General features: G+C 37.6%; 2 protein-coding genes across 2 annotated transcripts in view; one reads left to right on the top strand and one right to left on the bottom strand.

Annotated features, from left to right (window-relative positions):
* The first annotated feature begins 917 nt into the window (after positions 1 to 917).
* Positions 918 to 19,555, top strand: LOC139477743 (phosphatidylinositol N-acetylglucosaminyltransferase subunit A-like). The gene is made up of 12 exons (XM_071260149.1): positions 918 to 1,214; positions 2,696 to 2,852; positions 3,318 to 3,440; positions 6,756 to 6,931; positions 8,766 to 8,881; positions 11,007 to 11,114; positions 11,235 to 11,341; positions 11,536 to 11,618; positions 14,969 to 15,054; positions 15,352 to 15,535; positions 16,141 to 16,240; positions 19,061 to 19,555. Exons 1-12 carry the CDS (start codon positions 1,198 to 1,200, stop codon positions 19,118 to 19,120), a joined length of 1,317 nt encoding a protein of 438 aa, XP_071116250.1. The 5' UTR covers positions 918 to 1,197; the 3' UTR covers positions 19,121 to 19,555.
* A 2,341-nt stretch (positions 19,556 to 21,896) lies between these two features.
* Positions 21,897 to 22,016, bottom strand: part of LOC139477725 (uncharacterized) — a 75,151-nt gene continuing 75,031 nt past the window's right edge. The window contains exon 36 of the mRNA XM_071260122.1: positions 21,897 to 22,004. Coding sequence (XP_071116223.1) covers positions 21,897 to 22,004 — 108 coding nt within the window. The remainder of the gene's footprint in view (positions 22,005 to 22,016) is intronic.

The following is a 22,016-nucleotide window of genomic DNA, read 5'->3' as shown; positions in this document are numbered from 1 at the left end:
ATTACATCTGCTTATAGTATCTGGTCCCTTGGATAGCGCGTAAGATAAAGATGGATATCGTTAAGGGCGTTTTATTCGTGTGTATTTCAGTTTTCGGAGTAAAGATAATACGTTTTTGTTTGTATGTTTGTTTGTTTGTTGTTTAACGCTGCACTCAGCAATATACCAGCTACATGACGGCGGTCTGTAAACAATCAAACCTGGACCGTACAATCCGGTGACTGACATCATCAGCATCGATCTACGCAATTTGTCAAATTTAGATACTAATTTCCAATAACAGTTATTTTGCACTCTGTTTTATGCTGTATGTAACATTGTTCAGTGAAATTGAGTATTAAGGAAACGGGGGAAAAGAGAATTTTGCCACAGGTTTTACTTCTAATAATTTGTTCAATGATGTACTGAAAAAACCCGCAGTAATAATGCAAGTTTTGAATCAGTGAAAAGAAAAATTACTTTATCTGTAACCATACTAACATTTTTGAAAAAATTAATTGTTGGTTCATGACAAGCATTCAGAAGACAAAAACATGACTTTTTATTAGACAATGCATTTCTCTTCTCTGGATTTTCTTATGCTGGTTTAAAGCTAGATAGACTTGCTTTTTTTTAACATAGACTGGCTTTGATTAAATAAAATATTCCGCAGTCATTGTGCAGGACTAAGTATTTAACTCTTCTTTGTGACCCGGGTAGAATAGGCGGATGAACACCCCACGGATATGACATTTTCTTTCCTTTAAATTTCGAATGTAAATAATCTTAAATGTAATCTTTCAGATATTCAGCACATTTATTCTTAAAAGACCAGTTGTTTGCAGCTTGTATATGACTATTGGTTTTTCCTGGTTCCGTGGGAGACATTGTCCGGGTTTTAGAGCTCTTCTGCGTCGGGAAATGCATAAAGTGTTCGTTTCCGGATTGTGAGTTTGACAACATGTACACAAATTAATATTGTTTTTCTAATATACGTGTCCTTGCATTTACACGAAATTACTTTCCGTCGATTCCAGGAGCCCTAGTGAAATGATGGGAACTATGTCGTTTTTATTGCGGCGTGGTCTACCATGACTGTAAATCCAGCTTTACGATTGATACAGAAGTCGTCTGCTTGGCAGCTTCCGTGGTTGACGGCAGAAGAGGAGTTTCAACGGGCTTTCAGCGTAGATCTGTTTGGTTTCTTCAGAAATAACAATGAAGCACAACATATGGTAACACATTTTCTGCATCTTAAACTTTTAGTGACAGTTTTCAAGAAATTATGCATTTATTGGAGTTCCTATACCGAAGAAAAAAATGGTGCACGATCGAGGCTGCATGTTTAGCTGACAGAAATATCAAGCTCAGCAGTAGATACTAACAGCTTTACTCCACTAGCTTATAATGATAGCGAAACCCTTAAAAATGGCAAATTTCTACTTGTCCTCATGATACTTTAACTATTGGGCAGTTTGACAAGGACTACACTATAGGACTAGTGCCAGTTTCTAACGCTGAAACTGGTGGCTAAAAGAGCCTATTTCTAAAATGGAACCACTGTTCACAGCCCCGTATATTTCAGTTAGTTGTAAGATAGCAGGGATCATAAGGCGAAATCATTTTAAAATATCATCATATGCATACATGTCTCAAACTCTCCTTTGTAAACCTTTTAAAAAGCGAAACATATTTCATATACATGTATAGAATAAGAATTGTACATTATTAATAACTAAACATTGTTCAGAAGACAGAATGCCACACAGATCAAGTATCAAGGAGCAGGTACAGGAATTCACTGTGTATATTCATGCAGTCGTTGGTCATGAGTATACAGATTAATTAGTTCACATATAATGTGTTTTCTTTATGATCAGATTAAACCTTACTGCCGTAATCCCTGAGTAGTTTTTGAATAGGTTTCCACAACTTCAAATAGAAAGGTTATGAAATCAGCCAACAAATCTGAAGGGTTTTTATATGAGTAGTGTCCCCAACTGAAACTGATCTTATTGTTTCAATCCAAAAGATAAAACATCTATGCACATTTTTTTCCATAAAATATTAACGGGATATACATAAGGATGCACAAACATTTTTACATGTTCCAGATTGGTTTGCTGAATAAATGTAAGTTTATTGTATGGTAGGTCTTCTGAGTAGACCATGGTAGAACATGTTGCTTTTCTGAAAATTTACTAAGTTCATCAATTACATTTAATTTTCTTAAATATATACAATGACATCGAGCTTTTTTCACTTAGGGAGTTCCAGCCATAACCCCAAAATGGTAGTGATTACTTTTTTTATTACTTTGATTGCCACCATGACTAAAAGTCCCAAACTTTTTTAATTCTACAATGAACACTCATACAGCAAGTAGTGTCATTGGTATTTCAGATGACTAACAATGGTTAACATACAAAAGGGCTACATGTTCTTGTTGGTGAGCAAATAAGATTTGCTTATTTTTCAGTATAATCAAACCTTTCAGCGTTAGAAACTAACAGTTTTAGTCTACTGGTCCTTATAATGATAACATAAATAGCAAAATCCTTAAAAAGGGCAAATTTCTACTAGTCCTTATGATACTTTAACTATTGGGCAGTTTGGCAAGGACTATAGGACTAGTGCCAGTTTCTAACGCTGCATTTGCATGTTAGGGAGGAACAAAGGCTCCATCGTCTGAGATGACTGTTGGTGATTATTTCAGCATGGTGTCTGACTTCTTCTACCCCAACATGGGAGGAGTTGAGAGTCACATATACCAGCTGTCTCACTGCCTCCTGGAACGTGGACACAAGGTTATTGTCATCACCCATCTCTACGGCAACAGACGAGGAGTCCGATATCTCTCCAGTGGTTTAAAGGTAGGTGGGATGATAGAACAGTCTTGGATCATCTTTGCAAGAACATCTTACTCTGTTTGTTTGATATTAAAGGTCATTGCTTGGCACCTGTGCATTTTCTGTAATTGTCAGTTAATCATATCAATATGCAGTCGAATTATTTTTTTAGCTGTTTGTATATGTTCTATGATATTTTTTCCCTCTGTAGCTACTCAAAGCAAAAAGAGGTAATGCTAATATCAAGTTGTCATAATACTTGCTAACCCACACACAGATAGGTTAGAAATTTGCATAATTCATGTTTTATAACGACTTGCAACTTTTGAAACTATCAATTGTTATGCATACTATCGGCAACACTATGGGTATTTTTGAATTCCTCTCGATAGAGTACTATCGTAGGGCAAACAATTGCAGTACATCAATAGTTTGATATATTATTATACTGCATGCACATCCCTGACCAATTGTTCTTTGTGACTACAGGTGTACTACTTGCCGTTCCCCCCTTTCTACAACCAGTGCATCCTGCCCACCATCTACACCACCTTCCCCTTACTGAGGAATATATTCATTAGAGAAAAGATTTCAATAGTTCATGGACATTCCGTAAGTATCACTGGAGTCAGTTTTGAATTGTGAGTCACCATGACCAGCTGTTGTCACACCAGACCATCTTTACATGTATCCCTGCTTCAGGAAACATGATCTAGTTATATGAAGCAGTGTTTCCTGTGGGCTTTGTGTCTCGCCATAGGGTATATAGAGGTTATCACGCGAGTGTGTTTGGGGATGGTAAATATCCTGCATTAGGAATATACATTGTATTTAGCGAGCCTTGGCGAGCTAAATACATAGTGTTTATTCCTAATACAGGATATTTACCATCCCCAAATACACAAGCGTGATAACCTCTTTATCATATAATGTCATTCTTTAATTCTGTGCTTTAAAATTGCCTTCCCTCTCTCACAAACATTACCGAAACATTGCGAGTTTTCCTGGAATGCGCGCATTAATATTTATTACGTCACAGGGTAAGTGATGTGTCAGTAGGACTGTGACAGTAGCCAATATAGTTCCAACTGAAATCTGTTTCATATACAGTGGTGAAGCAACTTATACGCAAAACAACAGTTGTTTTTAATTGCATTTCGTGGCAATCCATTGGTCTGTCCGCTAGAGTAACTGCCCTTTGTCAAAGGGAAGCTACTCTAACCCTAGTCTATGAGATGTCACGGCCACGGTCAGACGTTGTTGACAGTCGGTCTGTCCTTTCATAACGTTAAGAAGTGTAGTCAGATGTACACAAAGCGACAAATCGAAACAAGGTATCAGTTCAAACATATTTCGGCCGAATCCAACCATTTTGATTTGTGGAGTAGGTTTCAAGCCACAGAGGTCTACAAGCACAGATATGGCTACTGATCCCGCTTGGCTAGGCCTCGTGCCCCCGCAAAATTGTTTCGAAATTTATATCTCGAAAGTTGCCAAAACTTATAAAATGCCTTAGCTACGTCACGGTTAGACACTGATTTTCAGTATATTAGACTGTTCGTTTGATAATGATAGCAATTATCCTTGTAGTTTATCCAGATTCCCGATGGTTAATTCTGACTTGATCGCCGAATAACGAGGGCGACGCCATGTTTGTTTATAAACAGTGAAAGTAGTCCTACTTGACCTTTGATATTTGCATTTCTCTCCGCATATGACCCCAACGGATATCGTTTTTATCCGTTGGCTTTATCCTGCCGAGAAACCTACCCATTATATGATAAAAGAAAATACGGAACATTACTAAAATTTGCCATTCAGTTTCATTTCCATAAAATTATTACCTTTTTTTGATGGACCAAACTGACTTGAATGTCGAGGGCTTCACTTTGACTGTGTGTATTAGCCAGCTTGTTATTCCATTTTCTTTTTATAACCATGGTACTTTTTTAGATGCATTTACCATGTCACTCCAAGCAATGATTTACCAGTCAATACACAGTATACTGTAAATTTTTACATTAACGCAAGCGTGAATTAAATGAGAAAAAATACCAACTTGAATATAAACACAAACGCGGTTTATTGAGGAGCAGTTGTAACAAGTACATGAAATTGTCATTCAAAGAATAGGAATTACACAATAGGCATCCGTTGAGTTATCACTGCTGGAGTCAAACTAAACATCATTGACAACTCCAGTTCAAGTTTGTTGACACCTTCTCTGCATACCAATCAGTCAACTGTTGTTGGTTTAATTATTTTTTTGTCTTTAAACTTCCTTAATGCCAGTCAACAGAATAAACATATAAACTGTTTATTGGTTTTACGGAAATGTTTTACTCAGCGCTAATAAGCGGTGCTATTTAAGGTAAGGATATGTATCATTCCCCTGCGGATGGGATGGGGGTTGTCGCATTGATATTGAGTCGCATTTTTGGTTTGGAGTCAGCAGTCGTTTTAATTTTGAATCGCATAAACTTCAAGATTTACAGTATATTAGGTGATAGAAATGATGCTAGGATGCCTTTGGTACTTACCTGATGAAGTACTAGCATCTGTACCCAAATGTCACATTGCAAGAATATAGAAGTTGAAATCCATAAGTCAACTCTGTCATCATTAATTCGGCAGTAGATAGACATGATAAGATTTGAGTGTTTAACAAAGGATCTGGCTTCTGAGTTATCTCCCTTTGATTATGTTTGATCACTTTTCGTTTATTTCTAATTAATACCATATTATGTTAATTATTGTAAGTCAGCTGTCAATATTAATAAGTAAGGAATTTGAGTGTGTGTACTATTTAGGTTATATTCATTTTTATGTGCATATATTTGTCCTAAGGCAGATTTTCTCAACTTGTTGAGCATGTGGATTGGCTTGTTCTAGTTCAGCAGTTGTACTTTTAAGATTGTGTAATTGTTCATGGGAATCATGCAACTTATCTGGAGCTCTGTAAGTTGGTTTTGTTTTGTAAAAACTCGTGAAATGATGAGAGGGACTGAGACCTGAGAGGGATTTTACAGTTTCAGCCACAGCTCACTGAATTATCTCCCCTTTAATTGGGCAGGATTAGAACATGTGTCTGACCAAAGACATCTACAGTGTTAGAAATTGGCACTAGTCCTGTAGTCCTTATCAAACTGCCCAATAGTAAAGGTATCCTAAGGACTAGTAGAAATTGGCCCATTTTAAGGGATTTGCTATATGTTATCATTATAATGACTAGTGGACAAAAACTGTTAGTTTCTAACCCTGCATCTATATAATATATATCTATATACATATTTGGTCTGACTCATCATATTCTTTGGGCTTTTCCATAAAATTGGTAGGGGGTCGAACAAAAGATAAAAGTGATCATACTTACTTTCATTGTTATATCTTTTGTACCTGTATGAAAATAGGGTTGCAGCAGTAGAAACTAACAGTTTCAGTCCACTAGTCCTTATAATGATAACATATATCAAAACCTTTAAAAATGGCAAATTTATACTAGTCCTTAGGATACCTTTACTATTGGGCAGTTCGGCAAGGACTATAGGACTAGTGCCAATTTCTAACCCTGGGGTTGTGAGACATGTAGGATGAGAATTTTTGTTTGAAATTTTTCTATTTTTCATTTGACATTTTTGTGAAATTTGGCATTAATATTAGGTTATTTTTGTGTTTATGAATTACGTGGGAACAACGTCAGACATGTTATAATTACAATAAATAAAAGTGATAGAACTGGAATATTGTTTAAAGCTCACCTATCTCACTCACTACAATAAATAGAACTTTTGGAATTGTTTTCACTTTTTACTGTTTTAGAATCAGAAGATACATAAACTAAACATAAGGAAAGTATTGTCAAAGGATGATTTAGCACCCAATGGTGATGCCTGTGTTTGTAACATATCTCATTTATTGTTGCTGCAGGCGTTCTCCACCTTGGCGCATGAGGCCATGCTGCATGCACGCACGCTGGGGCTGAAGACCGTGTTCACCGACCACTCGCTGTTTGGGTTCGCAGATGCCAGCTCAATTCTTACAAACAAAGTGCTGAAGTTTTCTCTAGCTGATTGCAACCACGTGATATGTGTCTCCCACACCAGGTGGGTGTAGAGAATCGGGGGAACAGGTTCTCAGTAGCCTTGTTGAAAGAGATTTTTTAGATTTTTTTTGTTGTTTAACGCCTCACTCAGCAGTATTTCAGGCATATGATGGAGGTCCGTAAATAATCAAGTCTGGATCAGACAAACCAGTGATTGACATCATGAGCATCTATCCCTGCTACGATGACATGCAATGAACCAAGTTAGTGAGCCGGACTACTCGATCAATTTAGCAACTGTAGAAACTGGCACTAGTTTAGTCCTTACCAATGGCCCAATAGTTAAGGTATCATAATGACTTGTAGAAATTTGCCAGTTTTGTGATTCTGTTATATGTTATCATAGTAAGGACTGGAGGACTAAAAATGTTTTTATCGCTGATATAGTCACTGCTTACGTCAAGCATAGGTACCTGGGGACCTTTTTTCTTTCCCAGAATCCCAACTGATGAAAGAGATGATTGAGGGGAGTGCTTACATGGCATGGATTGTTGCTTATAGCACTGACTGCTTGGTCAAGACTTGACATTGGTGTAATATTACAGCCTCACACAACGTTCACTCACTCAGGTTTTTAATATGATATTAAAAGAAAAATGGCATCATTAACACAATGAAGGACATTTTCTGAATTAAATGTGTTTCATGTGACAGGTTTAAATATCTATAACATACTCCATTGCAATTCGCAGAAAGGGTCCCTATCTAATGGGATCATGCTGTGTAATAATACTGACAGCAGATCAGTATTGTGTGATCATCAGTACACACCAGGCAGTATTATATGACTGTAAACAGACAAATTTGAAGCCTAGTGTATCAGGGTGTGGAGTCATCCCACAGATGACATCCTTACCTTGTCAGCTTGCTGACGGGGTTAACCTCTTTGGTCATGTGGACAAGGCGTCTGACCTCGGATCAGAAGGTCCGTAGTTCGAATCCCATCACAGGACCTGGAAATTTTATGGCCGCTACATTGGCACCCAACGTGGGGCTGAGCACGTTCATATTAAATTTGAGCAAAATAAGCCTCAGTACCCTACTATGTGTCCCGGGACGTGCCTTCTGTTGACGGGGGAGTATATAGCAGGGCGTTGAGTCATCCCACAGATGACATCCTCACCTATTCAGCTTGCTGACAGGGTTAACCTCTTTTGTCATGTGGACAAGGCGTCTGACCTCGGATCAGAAGGTCTGTGGTTCGAATCCCATCAAGGGACTCGGAAATTTTATGGCCGCTACACTAGCAAGCCCCGACTGTGTATCATTTTATACCAATCTGTGTCATTATCCACCGACTGTGTGTCACAGCGTTAGAAATTGGCATTTGTCCTGTAGTCCTTACCAAACTGCCCAATAGTTAAGGACGAGTAGAAATTTGTCCTTTTCAAGGGTTTAACTATATGTTATCATTATAAGGACTATTTGACTAAAACTGTTAGTTTCTATCGCTCTATCGCTTATCATCAAACAAACCAACAAACATTCCCCGACTGTTTCATCGTGCCTTGACTGTGTGTCATCTTATCCCAACTGTGTGTCATCAAACAAACAAACAAACAAACAAACAAACAAACAAACAAACCCTGACTGTATCATCGTGCCCCAATGGCTGTAGACTACATATTAACTGGCTTGCTTAGACTAGATGTTTAAAATCAGCTGGAATATTGCTGAGTAGGGTTTAGAACAACATGCAGTGACATAAGTCACTCATTTGGAAGATACATGTTTGTCAGAAATAATCTAATCAGATTCTAATTCAGTAAATGAAAAGTTGCAAACTCTGATCCTCTGTTTATGTATATTTAGTGTATGATTTACCCTTGTTGTAGTAAAGAGAATACAGTGTTGAGAGCTCGGATCAAACCGGAGCTTGTGTCAGTTATACCTAATGCAGTGGATGCTACCATGTTTATGCCGGACCCAACCAAGAGGAACCCAGATAAAAGTAAGAACTCTGTTACCATAGTTACCAAAGATTGCACTTTTTCCAGATATCCACTTTATCATGGATTTCATGTTTATTGAGGTCAAGTAAACTCAAAAAAAAAAATGGCAAAAAATTGGTGAAAAAGTGCCTCAGAACTTTTTATTTTGAAAAAAGAGATCATCAGATTGTATTGGCTGTTTGGAGTTGCAGTGATAGAAATTGCCACTAGTCTTATAGTCCTTGCCAAACTGTCCAATGGTGAATGGATGATAAGAACTTGTAAAAAAGTTTGATTTTTAAAGGGTTTTGCTATTTCTTATTATAAGGACTAGTTGACTAAAAATGTTAGTTTCTATTGCTGCAGTTGGATAGTAAATGGACATATACTTTCAATGAGGAAAATGAAATGTCACTGGACCGTCTGTGATTGATTTTTCCAGTGTATTTTGTCTCCATTTTGTTCTTTGTCAACAGAATGAAAATATGAAGCACTGGAGAATCAAAGATGTACATCAAGTTAAACAAACTGTTTTCCAAAATTTGATTTTGGGCAATAATTGTTTTGATTGTTTAAAGTATTTCGAAGAGAAAGGAACTCATTCAGTATTTTTTGAATTGAATATAGAACCAAATGCGCTCTACATTGAAAACAAAGCATGTTATCTCCTTTCTACCATCATGACTAAATAAAAAACGAACTCTTTGGTGTTAACAAATATAACGAGTGAAACGGCATGGGTTGAGTCCAGTCCCGAAAGTAAACTTAGCCAGCCTTGCAAAGGTTTCAATCTACACCTCTACACCTCATATCACTATTATGACGTCATATCACTCACTGTGACACAAAAGATATAACGTCACAGTTGGATATAGAAAATCACGAAAAAGCAAGCTCTCTGTTGTCCTAACAACTTGAAATACATTCTCTTTGTGGTTTCTGTCCTTTTTTCTGCACGAAATGTACTGTCACACATCCTTTCAAGTTTGAATATTGTAGTAACTTACTGCAACTTTCCATTTTGTAGCCTATAATTGTAGATATGATTATTTATATATATGCCTACCGACAGTGAAAGAAGTACTCTTCTGAAAATATTAGGTTTCGCGGTAATGCGGACCTCAAATCAGCTGTTTCAATCAGAGGAGGTTCATTGTGATTTGATACCTCTGATTGACCAATCAAAATCGAGTATTTTCAAAATTCTTGGTAGAATATCTAGTAATGCCCACAAGACTGAAATCACTTAAAATGTATCTTTATCTGACAGCAGCTTTCTGAATGTCTTAAGCTTCAGTGCAGTTACCTTGTTGTTTGCACGGAGCTCTAACTTTTTGATTTGACTACCTGGAGCTAAAATGGCACAATCAGTTAAAAATGTTTTTGTATTAGTTTTATTTGTCTAACTGCTCTGCCTTTGATGAATGAATGAATGAATGAACGAATGAATGAATACTGGCTACTGTGTGTCTGTTTCAAAGAGAATGAGTGAGCAAGTTGGGTTTAACGTCACTTTTAACAGTATTCCAGTTATATCATGGCATGTCAGTTAATGTGGGAGTCAAGCCCGAAGTTATGCAGGTACCCATGACCACGGGTGTGTTGCTGACAATCCCAGAAACATAATCTGGGTGAACTGTGTAATTGAACCTAAAAGTCATTGGTATCTGGTGTGTCCAAGGGATGCAACTCTGCACATGGAATTGCGGCGCTTAGACAACTAGGCCACCAAAGTCTACTCTGTATCGTGAGTTACCAGAACTGTTTCCTCGTTTCATGAAGGGGGCACAGGTGGCCCAGTCGTCTAAGGCGCCAAAATTCGCTGAGCAGAGTTGCGTCCCTTGGGCATGCCAGGAACCTATGATTGTGGGTTCAAATCCCGATTCGTCCCAATTATGTTTCTAGGTTTGTCCACACCATACCCGTGCTCATAGGTTTCACCAAAGCGGTAAACTTCTGAGACCTGCATCACTTCGGGCTTTCCTCTCACATTAAGCTGACACGCCGTGATATAACTGGAGTACTGTTAAAAGCAGCGTTAAACCCAACTCACACACACACACTCACCCAACTCACTCACTCGTTTCTTAAACTTGGTACAACACTAGAGCTGGTTTAGTATTCTCTATGCGTGTTGTGTTTCAGTCACAGTGGTGGTCGTCAGTCGGCTGGTATATAGGAAGGGCATGGACTTCCTGGTGGGTATCATCCCCCAGATCACAGCCAGATACCCAGATGTGCAGTTTATCATAGGTCAGAGACGTTTATTGCTTTGCTGTACTTTTTATTTGTTAAACTGATTAATCAGCCAACTTTCCCCTGAGGAGATTCTGTAAGTGAAGTCCCATTGAGTCCATGCCTATCATGTTTCAGGGGGAGACGGGCCGAAGCGGGTTGTTCTGGAGGAAGTGAGAGAGCAATACGAGCTTCACGACCGCGTCACTCTGCTAGGTCCACTCAAACACGACCAAGTTCGGGACGTAAGCTGCAACTGTTTCATCATTTACAAAAGTTTTACAAAATTCAGTAATTTCAGTAACTTGTCTAGTTACCCTTTTGTCATGGTAAACTATCAAACGTAATGAAAAATATGATTAATCTTGGAATTAAACCATAAAAAGGTTAATTCAGTGACACATTATCTGTCAATGATAACAAATGACTGTTCATTCAGGTTCTTGTTCAAGGGGATATATTGCTGAATACGTCCCTGACTGAGGCATTTTGTATTGCTATAGTGGAGGCAGCATGCTGTGGGTGAGTCACAAATCGTATGCCTGTAGATTATCTGTCTGCCAGTCTGTTAACTTTCCACTTGTCTGAACTGAGTGGAAGGACAAGCCTGAAACTAGGATTTGTTTTTGACAGTAAAATATGAACAATACTTTGTTAGAAAAAAACCTTCAGACTTTGAAAATATTTAACATGTTTAAGGAATTGTTCAAAAACCACAAGGCTCACACACAATATGTGAAGCCCATTTCGGGTGTTGCCCGCGATGATATGGCTGGAATATTGCTAAAATAAGGTGTGGAAACACATTCACTCACTCAACTTACTAATAGTGTTTTGGATGGTGTCCCTAAAACGTAATGAGTATCATCCAGATACAGCTTCATGTTCAACTCGCCACCTCCGTGGTCTTGTGGTAGAGCGTCCGCTCGGAGAGCGGAAGGTCCGGGGTTCGATCCCCGGCCGCGTCATACCAAACAACGTTAAAAGATGGTACTTGTTGTTACCCTGTCTGGCGCTCGGCATTGAAGGGCTAAAACCAGGACTGGTCGGCTCAGAGTATACTGTGTCTGAGTGGGGTATTCATGTTAAACTGTGGCATGGTATCTCAGTGAGCTAGCACTATAAATCGGCATCAGTCTGGACTAGTACAAGCAGCATCAAACACACACACACGTGCTGCACGTCGCTATATAAGTGGAATAATCTTGGACGCGACGTTAAACCCAATTTCACCTCACCTCACCTCATGTTCAACTTTCACATTGAAACTACTGCCATTGTTAACACACTGTATCACACAGGGACATATATGTCTCTCGTCTTTTAACCCTCACTTTGAAGTTGAAAATATCTCAAAATACATTATGCTCACACATACACTTCCCATTCTGCGGGAAATTCTCATAATGATGTCATCTGCATTCGTATGTGGGCAAGCAAAATTACTGAAAACATCTGAAAATTAGGTTCATTATGATTATTGCTTCTTTAACAATAGCCCTGAGTGGTTCATTCACCCTGCAGTGTTTTATTGTATGATAAACAACGACCATGAGTCGTTTAGTTCTTATATGAGAGACATCAACATGTGTACAGCCTCTTTACGTATGTCAATAAAATGTACAAGCTTTAAGACCCATATTAAAAATAATGATTTCCTGAATACAATGCGTACTCGGCAATGTCGGACAAGTCCATTTTATGTACGGGAGGGGGAGGGGGGGGAGTTTGGTATTCTCACAATTTTCACGTCTATTAACTGCACCTTTCCTCCCAATACCGATTGTCATATCTCTCCCACTTTTGGGTGTGATAGTTCGGCCACTGCGTTTATCTGCATCGCCCAGCTACATCATCTCACTTGACAATTCCCCCTAAAAAATAACGTCATCCAATTTAAGACATCATCAATTTGCGATCACATGTTCTGATCTCCAGAAATGACGTCATGATAGAACAATGCTTTAAATATCATGAAAAAAAGCATGATTTGTTCTTTCTTGTTCTTTGAGATTTATTGCGTAGCTATGTTATATATTTTAATAAATCACCTTTCACAGTGTTACTTCTTGTATGTTTTGAAATCAGGACAACATTTTTATGAATAATGACCCAGATATTTACATGGAGACTTCAAACAAGCACATTAGTGATCAGGGGTATCTGTTATTTATTGTTTTATTGATAAGTCACCAATCATCATTCTGTAATGTTGCAAATACCGTATTTGACGTAATAAGCGCCCAGGGCGCTCTCAAAATTAGAAATAGAGGGCTATTATTAGAATATTATTTTGTCGAAAAAACAGAGTTGAAAGATAAATGTCGTAGTTTATGCTGACAGCCTGAAATGTTTATATAGGAGAGATATTTAATTAACCAGAATTTAATTGCCTATACTTAAGGGTGCATATAACACACAACTGCGTATTATAAGCGAATAAATAAGTCTTGTGTACATTGATCAATCGGAAAGGGTGCTAATTGGGGTTGTTCACGAGCCAATATGTTAGCAAATATCGCCGTGAAACATTTTAGCATCATATGACAAATTTTCTTTGTCACTAACACAAATGATCCTGATGAAATCAAGCAAAATAAACAGGGTGTGAAAACAAACGCTGTGCTTGGAAAACTACTTGTTTGAAAAGTAAAAGCCAAATTAACATCTTACACTGATTAACATTTTATCCTATTCGTTGCATATGATCATGATGATGACTCATTTTTTTAGAATAAGCATGAGAAGAGGATCATAGCAAGAATAAGGGAATTAGAAATAGATACATTTCAATGATTTGGTAAATTTAACATGAATTATGAAGGTTCATAATTTCTGCATGACGCAACGCAAAATCATGCATTATTTATCTGCATTTCTGACTATTTCTCTTTGTTACAATGGAAAACATAAACATAAACAGCAATACTCAGATTGTCAGATTGTATCTGATTACTTGTCTCAAAACAAAAGCTGAATATATAACTTTAACAAAATGGGTAATTTTTTGAAAAATACACATGCACACATTTGTGAAAGGAATTTATAAAAAATTATTTGGGGCACTTGATTGATGGAACTTTGATGTCTAAGGATTTACCAGCTGCACTTTTTGTCAAACTTTTTTTTAACGAAATTACACCACACGTGTTGTATAATATAATCATTTGTTTGACCCTTTTCATAGCCCCGCCCTGAAAGGTTATTTGTGTATTGTGTATGTAACGTTTTACATATGATTGCAAAAACGTAGGCATCAAGGGGTTAAAATTTTGATGTCATTATGTTGTTCAGATTTTGGAAGTATTTTGTGCTCTTACAGTTTATATATAGCTGTCAAATAATTTTTTGGGGGTTGCAGGGTTAAAAATTGGCACTTGTCCTATAGTCCTGGCCAAACTGCCCAATAGTTAAGGTATCATAAGGACTATTAGAAATATGCCATTTTTAAGGGTTTTGCAATATATCATCATTATAAGGACGAGTGGACCAAAAATGTTAGTTTCTACTGCTGGGTTGCACAGTAGTTTTATTGGTGTATGATTAAAAGTGTCGAAATTGACTGGATTTGTTTACACATAACAAAATTTCAGTTATATTATATTTGCAATTCATTATTGACCGTATAGTATAGGAATTTAGATATCATTCGTAAGTTCTCTGCGTAAGTTTATAGCCAGAGGTAGACCCAGTACCGTGCGACTGCAATTCTCACACAACATTCACTTTTCAGAACTCCTGCAAATGTGTGTCAGAAAATTAATTTGTCATTCAGAAGGTTAAACTGTGACATCTACGTCACTATATGGCTCGAATATTGCTGATGTGACATTAATTTTTAACTCCCTCACTCACTCACTTCTGTGTTGTAGGCTTCAGGTCGTAAGTACGAGAGTCGGGGGTGTTGGGGAGGTGTTGCCCCCTGATCTCATCTACCTGGCGGAACCCAATGTCAAAGGTCAGTGCTGAGCTATTTGAAAATGAAAGTAGTTATGTCAATAGTTGAGCAACGATGACCAAACTGAAACCTTGGCCAAGAGTACGGGACCTACTTTCACAAAATGATCTTAGCCTATTGTAACTCCTATATAACATAGGCTTACAGTGATTATATCATATACCCGAATAGAATAGTGGTCATTCTATCAACCATCACTACAACCTACAACCTACTGTGATAATACTTGTTTTTGAGGTTTTTGAAGATTGCTGTCTTTGAAAGGTTCTTTACCAACTTCACAACTTGTTTTTGCAGCTCTGGTCGAGGAACTTGAAAGAGCAATCAGGGACAAAAAACATGGCAGAGTTGTCTCCCCTCACGAAGCACACGAGAGAATTCAGGACCTTTACACATGGCGCAATGTTGCAAAGAGAACAGAAGTAGTATACAATACAGTTAGCCTGAAGCCAACACGAGACCTTCCTGATCGACTTTTGAGGTTAACAATCAATACTGTTTCTAGTTTTATTTCTAATGGTCATAAGGGAAAAGTCTTAGAAATTTTGTGGACAAATTTGTGGGGATAAAATCCCAGCTCCCCCGAAAGACATTGACAATTGGTCAAATTAGTTCAGCTGACCAATCAGTTTTGCACATGAGCATTTCAGCTTGTTTTGTTTGTTGTTTTACGCCGCACTCAGCAATATTCCAGTATATGACGGCGGTCTGTAAATAATCGAGTCTGGACCAGACAATCCAGTGATTGACATCATGAGCATCGTTCCACGCAATTGGGGTACGATGACATGCATCAATCAAGTCAGCGAGCCTGACCACCTGATCCCGTTAGTCACCACTTACAACAAGCAAAGTCGCCTTTTATGTCAAGCATGGGTTGCTGAAGACCTATTCTAACCCAGTTCTTCACGGGTCATATTTTAAGTTGTGGCAGTGTGGTAGCCTAGTGGTTTAAGCATTTGCCCATGATGAAGACATGGATTTGCTCCCCAACATGGGTACATTATGTGTGTCCCCAGCATAATATTGCTGAAACTTAAAACCGTATTTCCAGCATCATGAAGTTAATTATAAGGAATATTGCAGGTACTACCAGTGTGGCCCATTGTCCGGGAAGCTGTTTGTGATTGCTGCTGTCCTCAATGTAGCAGTCTTGTGGATTCTGCAGTGGTTGTGGCCCGATAATGTAAGTGTTAGTTTATATTACATATTTCATCTGTGATAAGAGTGTCGAAACATGACCTTTACTGAAAACCTGGCTTTTGACTAACCAGTAGTTTGTGAAGACAGTTAATTGTGGTAAACTGCAACTTGCAGCATAAACTACTCCAAGCTGTTAGACGATGATCATCATGATGTCAGGGTCAGTTTGTTGAACAGACACTTTAACCCTGATTGACACAGCTATTGTAGAACAACTATCAAAACTTTGAAGATTTGAGATTACAAATTGTTTACGAAATGAGTCATGAATGTGTCATGCTTTGCAAAGATCAGCTCGCCGAAGAGCTTGGTGCAGGTGCTACAGCGGCAGAGAAGAAAACCAACTGTCCATTCCTGATCAATAATGGAGTGCTCGAACAATAGATGAATGATGTCACAGATGTGTTTTGATATTACTTGCTGTTTGTTTGTGATAGGAGGGGCGGTCGGGTAGCCTAGTGGTTAAAGCATTAGCTCGTCACGATGAAGACCCGGGTTCGATTCCCGACATGGGTACAATGTGTGAAGCCCATTTCTGGTGTCCCCCGCTGTGATATTGCTGGAATATTGCTAAAAGCGGCGTAAAACCATACTCACTCACTCACTCACTCATTGTTGTTTAACCCCCGCACTCAGCAATATTCCAGCTATATCTGTAAATAATCGACTCTGGACCAGACAATCCAGTGATTGACATCATGAGCATCGATCCACACAATTTGGATACAATGACATGCATCAACCAAGTCAGTGAGCCTTACTACCCGATCCCTTTAGTCGCTTCTTACGACAAGCATTGTCGCCTTTTAAGGCAAGCATGGGTTGCTGAAGACCTATTCTACTCCAGATCTTCACAGGTCCGATATTACTTGCATCTCTTTGGATTGTATCATATTTTTATGATACACCATGACAAGGGTTCCTTGAAATAACCTGTGTTGTATAGATTAGGTTGCAGCGTTGATCTGCTATGTAATCTATCATCTGATGCTCAGCAGCTTCATGGATACGTCAGGAAGCAGTCAATCAATCGCAAATCTAAAAAAACATGTTGCTATTTCTGTTAATCCTACAATAATAATGCATACATTGTTGAATAAATGAAATAGCCTTTGATCTTGTTATTGTGAATAATCTATACAACAATTAATATCTATGACTTTTTGTGAGCTTTTAATGACTAACGTCCTGTTTGGGTACCATAATCAACCTTCTGCCCATGATCCTATTTCACACAATAGATGCCTGCCATGGATTATTACAGTGGTAAAAACTAACATTTTTAGTCCACTAGTCCTTAAAATGATAACATATAGCAAAACCCTTAAAAATAGCAAATTTCTACTGGTCCTCATCATGCCTAGACAATTGGGCAGTTTGGCAAGGACTATAGGACGAGTGCCAATTTCTAATTTTGATTAATCCCTTCAGTAGTCAAATGAACACATCTTCTATGTCATTACTAATAAGGCAAAAGTTGGCATAAGTTGGACCTGGTAATCAAACAGACAAGCTGTCATGTGATGAGTGAGTGAGTGAGTATGGTTTTACGCCGCTTTTAGCAATATTCCAGCAATATCACGACAGGGGACACCAGAATTGGGCTTCACTTGTTTTACCCATGTCGGGAATCGAACCCCGGTCTGCGGCATGACGAGCGAACGCTTTAACCACTAGGCTACCCGACCGCCCCTGTCATGTGATGAAAAGATCTGAGGCGGAAGCAAGCAGACTGGGCACTGGCCCCATTGTTGAAATTGCACAGTGAGAGATTTTTTTCATTTGGGGGACGATTTCATCTGTCAGTTTCCATGTTTACTTGCTGCAAGAGTGTGCAGCCGACTTTGACCGTGGACGGAGGGCGGATTTGTTGTGTAATTTTGGAGGAACACCAAACAGAAACCACATGGTCCCTTTTTATATTAAGTCTCCTGTAATGGTCATACACTTAAAAGATGTTTTCATTTTATGATGCTTCAGTTGGGTATCAAGGTAGACCATTTTCATTTTCTTAAGCCCAATAGGGTGCGCTGTGCACTAGTCTATTTATAGATGCATTTAATCAAGGCATGTAAGGCATGCACAGAGCCACATGGCAGCTGGCTAGGTAGCCACATGAGTTGATAAAAGTGGTCAACAACTAGGTAAATACAACGGCATTTTTACTAATATCTTTAGTTTTAGATGTATAATTGTGATATTATGTATTTGAATTAATTACAGTGCTTCTGGTAAATAACATTTTGTAATTACCACAAATTTCCTAATGTGTCCTAAAATCAATGTTCTTTTGCAAAGAAATGTTTTTGAGTATAGTATGTATTTACAATCTAGAGTAATGGTATTTTTGCTTTATTTGCAGTCAATCATGAAATGAAGTGAAATGAAATGACATGAATTGAAATGAAGTGAAATGAAGTGACATGAAATGAGATGAAATGACATGAATTGACATGAAATACTCATGCAACACTCATGAAACAGAATAAAATAAACAGAAATCCAAAGATTTTATTGTTTTCACTTGAAAAGTATCAGTGCGATTTTTGAAGTCCACATCTCCACTTCGACTCTATTTTTGTTTAAGTCTTTTAAATTGATAGACAGGACTCAAGTGCAAAGTAACTTTATGTACATGCCACTTTTGATGTTTTGAATGCGATATTTGCAATGATGTTTGATTTATCCAATTCTGGAAAGTTGTTCCTAGCCACGATTGTGGCACCTTCAGAATCATGTTTATAAACTTTAATCTAAAGGTTTGTCATGTTATAAACAGGATACCTTTTTTTTTTCTCTCAAGACAATAGAGCCTGCCCCTGTATTTTCAACACCTGTTCCATGGAAGAAGACAAGAAGATGATATTGCAACCATCATTGTAAAATCTGAAGTATATATAAGTTATCACATCAGGGTGTTTGACAAACTGGTACGAGCAAGACATAAAGATATGCATATGTTGCATTATAGACTTACGTCTAGTCTCAGAAAAAAAAAGTTGTTAAATTATCTTAATAAAATATAATAAAAAGGAGCCCAGAGACTCAGATTTTCAGAAACTGCAATATTGTAGACCTGCCCACTATAATAGACTTGCATGAGCTGTGTTGGATATATTTGTTTCAGGGTCTGTATGACAGGCTAGTGGTGTTATCGAAATAATCAGATTGATTTCAGCCATACACCCTGGTACATCTGTGTTGCCCATGTCTGCTCTAGATTGCAATGCATGGATTAAAGTAATAATTATCTTAATATCTATTGCAATCACCCAGTACAATAACATTTTTTATGTAAACCAGTATATATGTTACATACAATAAATTATTATTTTCTTATATTCATTACTTGACTGTTTTTGTTGTTGGAAAGAAACATTTGAATTATGTACTTGGTGAATATAGGGATGAACTCTTGAAAAACAACAACAAAAAACCTATAATTTCACAGGGTGAATAGCAGGCTGCCTTCATGACTAATATTTTATAAATATTATCCAAAAGAAATGGTATTTATCTTGTTCATCTCATCAAATGACAATGAAAATGATGATCATATTTGTTTCAGATAGAATATGTTCATAATAATATAACTGTACATAAAAGGTATCACATCGAGGAATACAAGCTCGAGTAGAACCTAAGTCCAACTTGTTGCCATGGAAAAAAAATAGAAATTTCTAAAATTCCTAAATAGCAAGAGGCACCAGTCCAGTATGTGTCTGGTAAACATGTAAACTTTTGTAAGAAATTATTTCACGTATTTTGAGTTACGCTCCGGAAACGAACAGCACCCTTATAGAACCTAAGTCCAACTTGTTGCCACTGAAACGTAAAAAATATTTTTTTTTATATAAAATTCCTAAATAGCAAAAGGCACCAGTTCAGCATGAGTTTGATAGACATGCAAACTTTCGTAGAGAAATATTTAAGAGTTTCTGAGTTATGCTCCGGAAATGATTTCGGGACGCACACACGCACGCACGCACGCACACATGGACGGAACCCATTTATATATCCCCCGCCAACTTTGTTGGGGGGGGGGGGGGGGGGGGGGGGGGGGGGGGGGTGAGGATAATGATGAAACACTGACAAATTTTAAACTTTTTATTCAGCATGATTTCTTGCCAATGAGCAGTTCATCACAAATCCACCATAGATTTCCTCAACAAAAATAACTCATGCAATAAACAAGAACAGTTTCTTCACAATAAATAATTGATAAATATAGGTACTCATGAAAATAGGGATATGTATTCATAGATTTTATTAATGTTAATAGTAATCTGTCTCAATTGAATACATGGCCCCAAACTTTTGCAGTTTGTGTATGTTCACAGTAAAAATATCATTTAAAAGAACATCCCAATAAGGAACAGTACCTAGAACATACATAATATTCAAGTTACAATATAAAGGACGAGAGAATAAAACTGTCAGAAGTGACAAATCAGATTCTTGCTTACAAATGTCGTACTCCCAGTATGTCTTCTCTGAAAGGTGAAATAAACTATCTACTAGCCAGAAGCAGTTCTTTGGGATTCTTTGTAGATGTCTAAAGCTATGATTACCAGAATGGGGCTTCAGATTCAAGCAATATTCTCTGACAGCAGTCTATATAGCCTATAGTTATTTTATTCAACTTACAAAGACTTACTTCACATAAGCACAGAGCATGTGGTTTAAGGCACGTTCTGTAATGATGGTGAAGATATTGATGAACATTCCGCTTCTTCGAACTGAAGATACTAAACCTGATGACATTTCACAAAGTCCATGATGTGTGTAACATGACGTACAAATACAAAAGACTCCGAATCTTTGTCTGATTTACAAACATAACTTATATGGTGTGCAAGTTGAATTGATTTTGACATGTTCACCTTTGTTGTGTTATACATCTGAAACCTCAAGCTGCCCAAGGTGAATGACAGAAATGTTATTACGGAAAACCTATATAATATAGATTCCACTGCAGAAGCGCCCAATTTCTGTAAAATATATATACATGTATAATAAACAAGCTAATATTTAAACAAGACTAAGCCTAGAAAGCTAAATTGCAATGTAATTACAAGAAATTTTGACTCCCATTATCTCACTTATATTTGGACTTCAAATGAAATGAGGTTTTTTTTCAAGGTCACCCGTTTGGTGTCTCACCATGTCAACACACAAAATGTTGCTGGAGTTATGTTATTGGTGAGGTCGCTTTATACAGTACCCCAGTATATGTATATATGCATTACACCTTCACATGATTTTAAACTTTCTTCGGACAGAATGAGACTATGAGTAGCCAAGAAATGTAATGGTACAAATGTTGCTTCAAGCAAGTTCTTGTGTTTCCAGGAAGTCTGGAGAATTAAATGTGAAGTGACATACACATTTCATGAGAACTACTTCAACAGACCACAATGTCAACAACTTTCAACAAGAAATTCAACAATATCCTTTACACCATCACAGTCATTGCTTAGACACAGAATTCACAATGAATTCACGAAACCATTGACACATTAGTCAACTTAACAATATATGAGAGAACAAATCAAGGAAATCATGATGTTATCAGAATATCAACGAGAATTCTGGCACATGAGAAAGAATGTCTTCAGTTTCATCCGAGTCTTATCAGTTCATTTGAATTCATGCTTCGACAGTGAAGCAGCCATTGACATGTCAGGGAGAGGTTTAGTGAAGTCGTCTTTGCCCATTAGCCAGTAGGTAGTCATCACTCCCTTGCCCTGAAGTGAAAT

The sequence above is a fragment of the Haliotis cracherodii genome, unplaced genomic scaffold, assembly GCF_022045235.1.
Source record: "Haliotis cracherodii isolate W230 unplaced genomic scaffold, xgHalCrac1.p SCAF_35, whole genome shotgun sequence".
Taxonomy (NCBI): domain Eukaryota; kingdom Metazoa; phylum Mollusca; class Gastropoda; order Lepetellida; family Haliotidae; genus Haliotis; species Haliotis cracherodii.
Note: the sequence above shows the minus strand (reverse complement) of the source record. Positions and strands in the feature narration are given on the sequence as shown.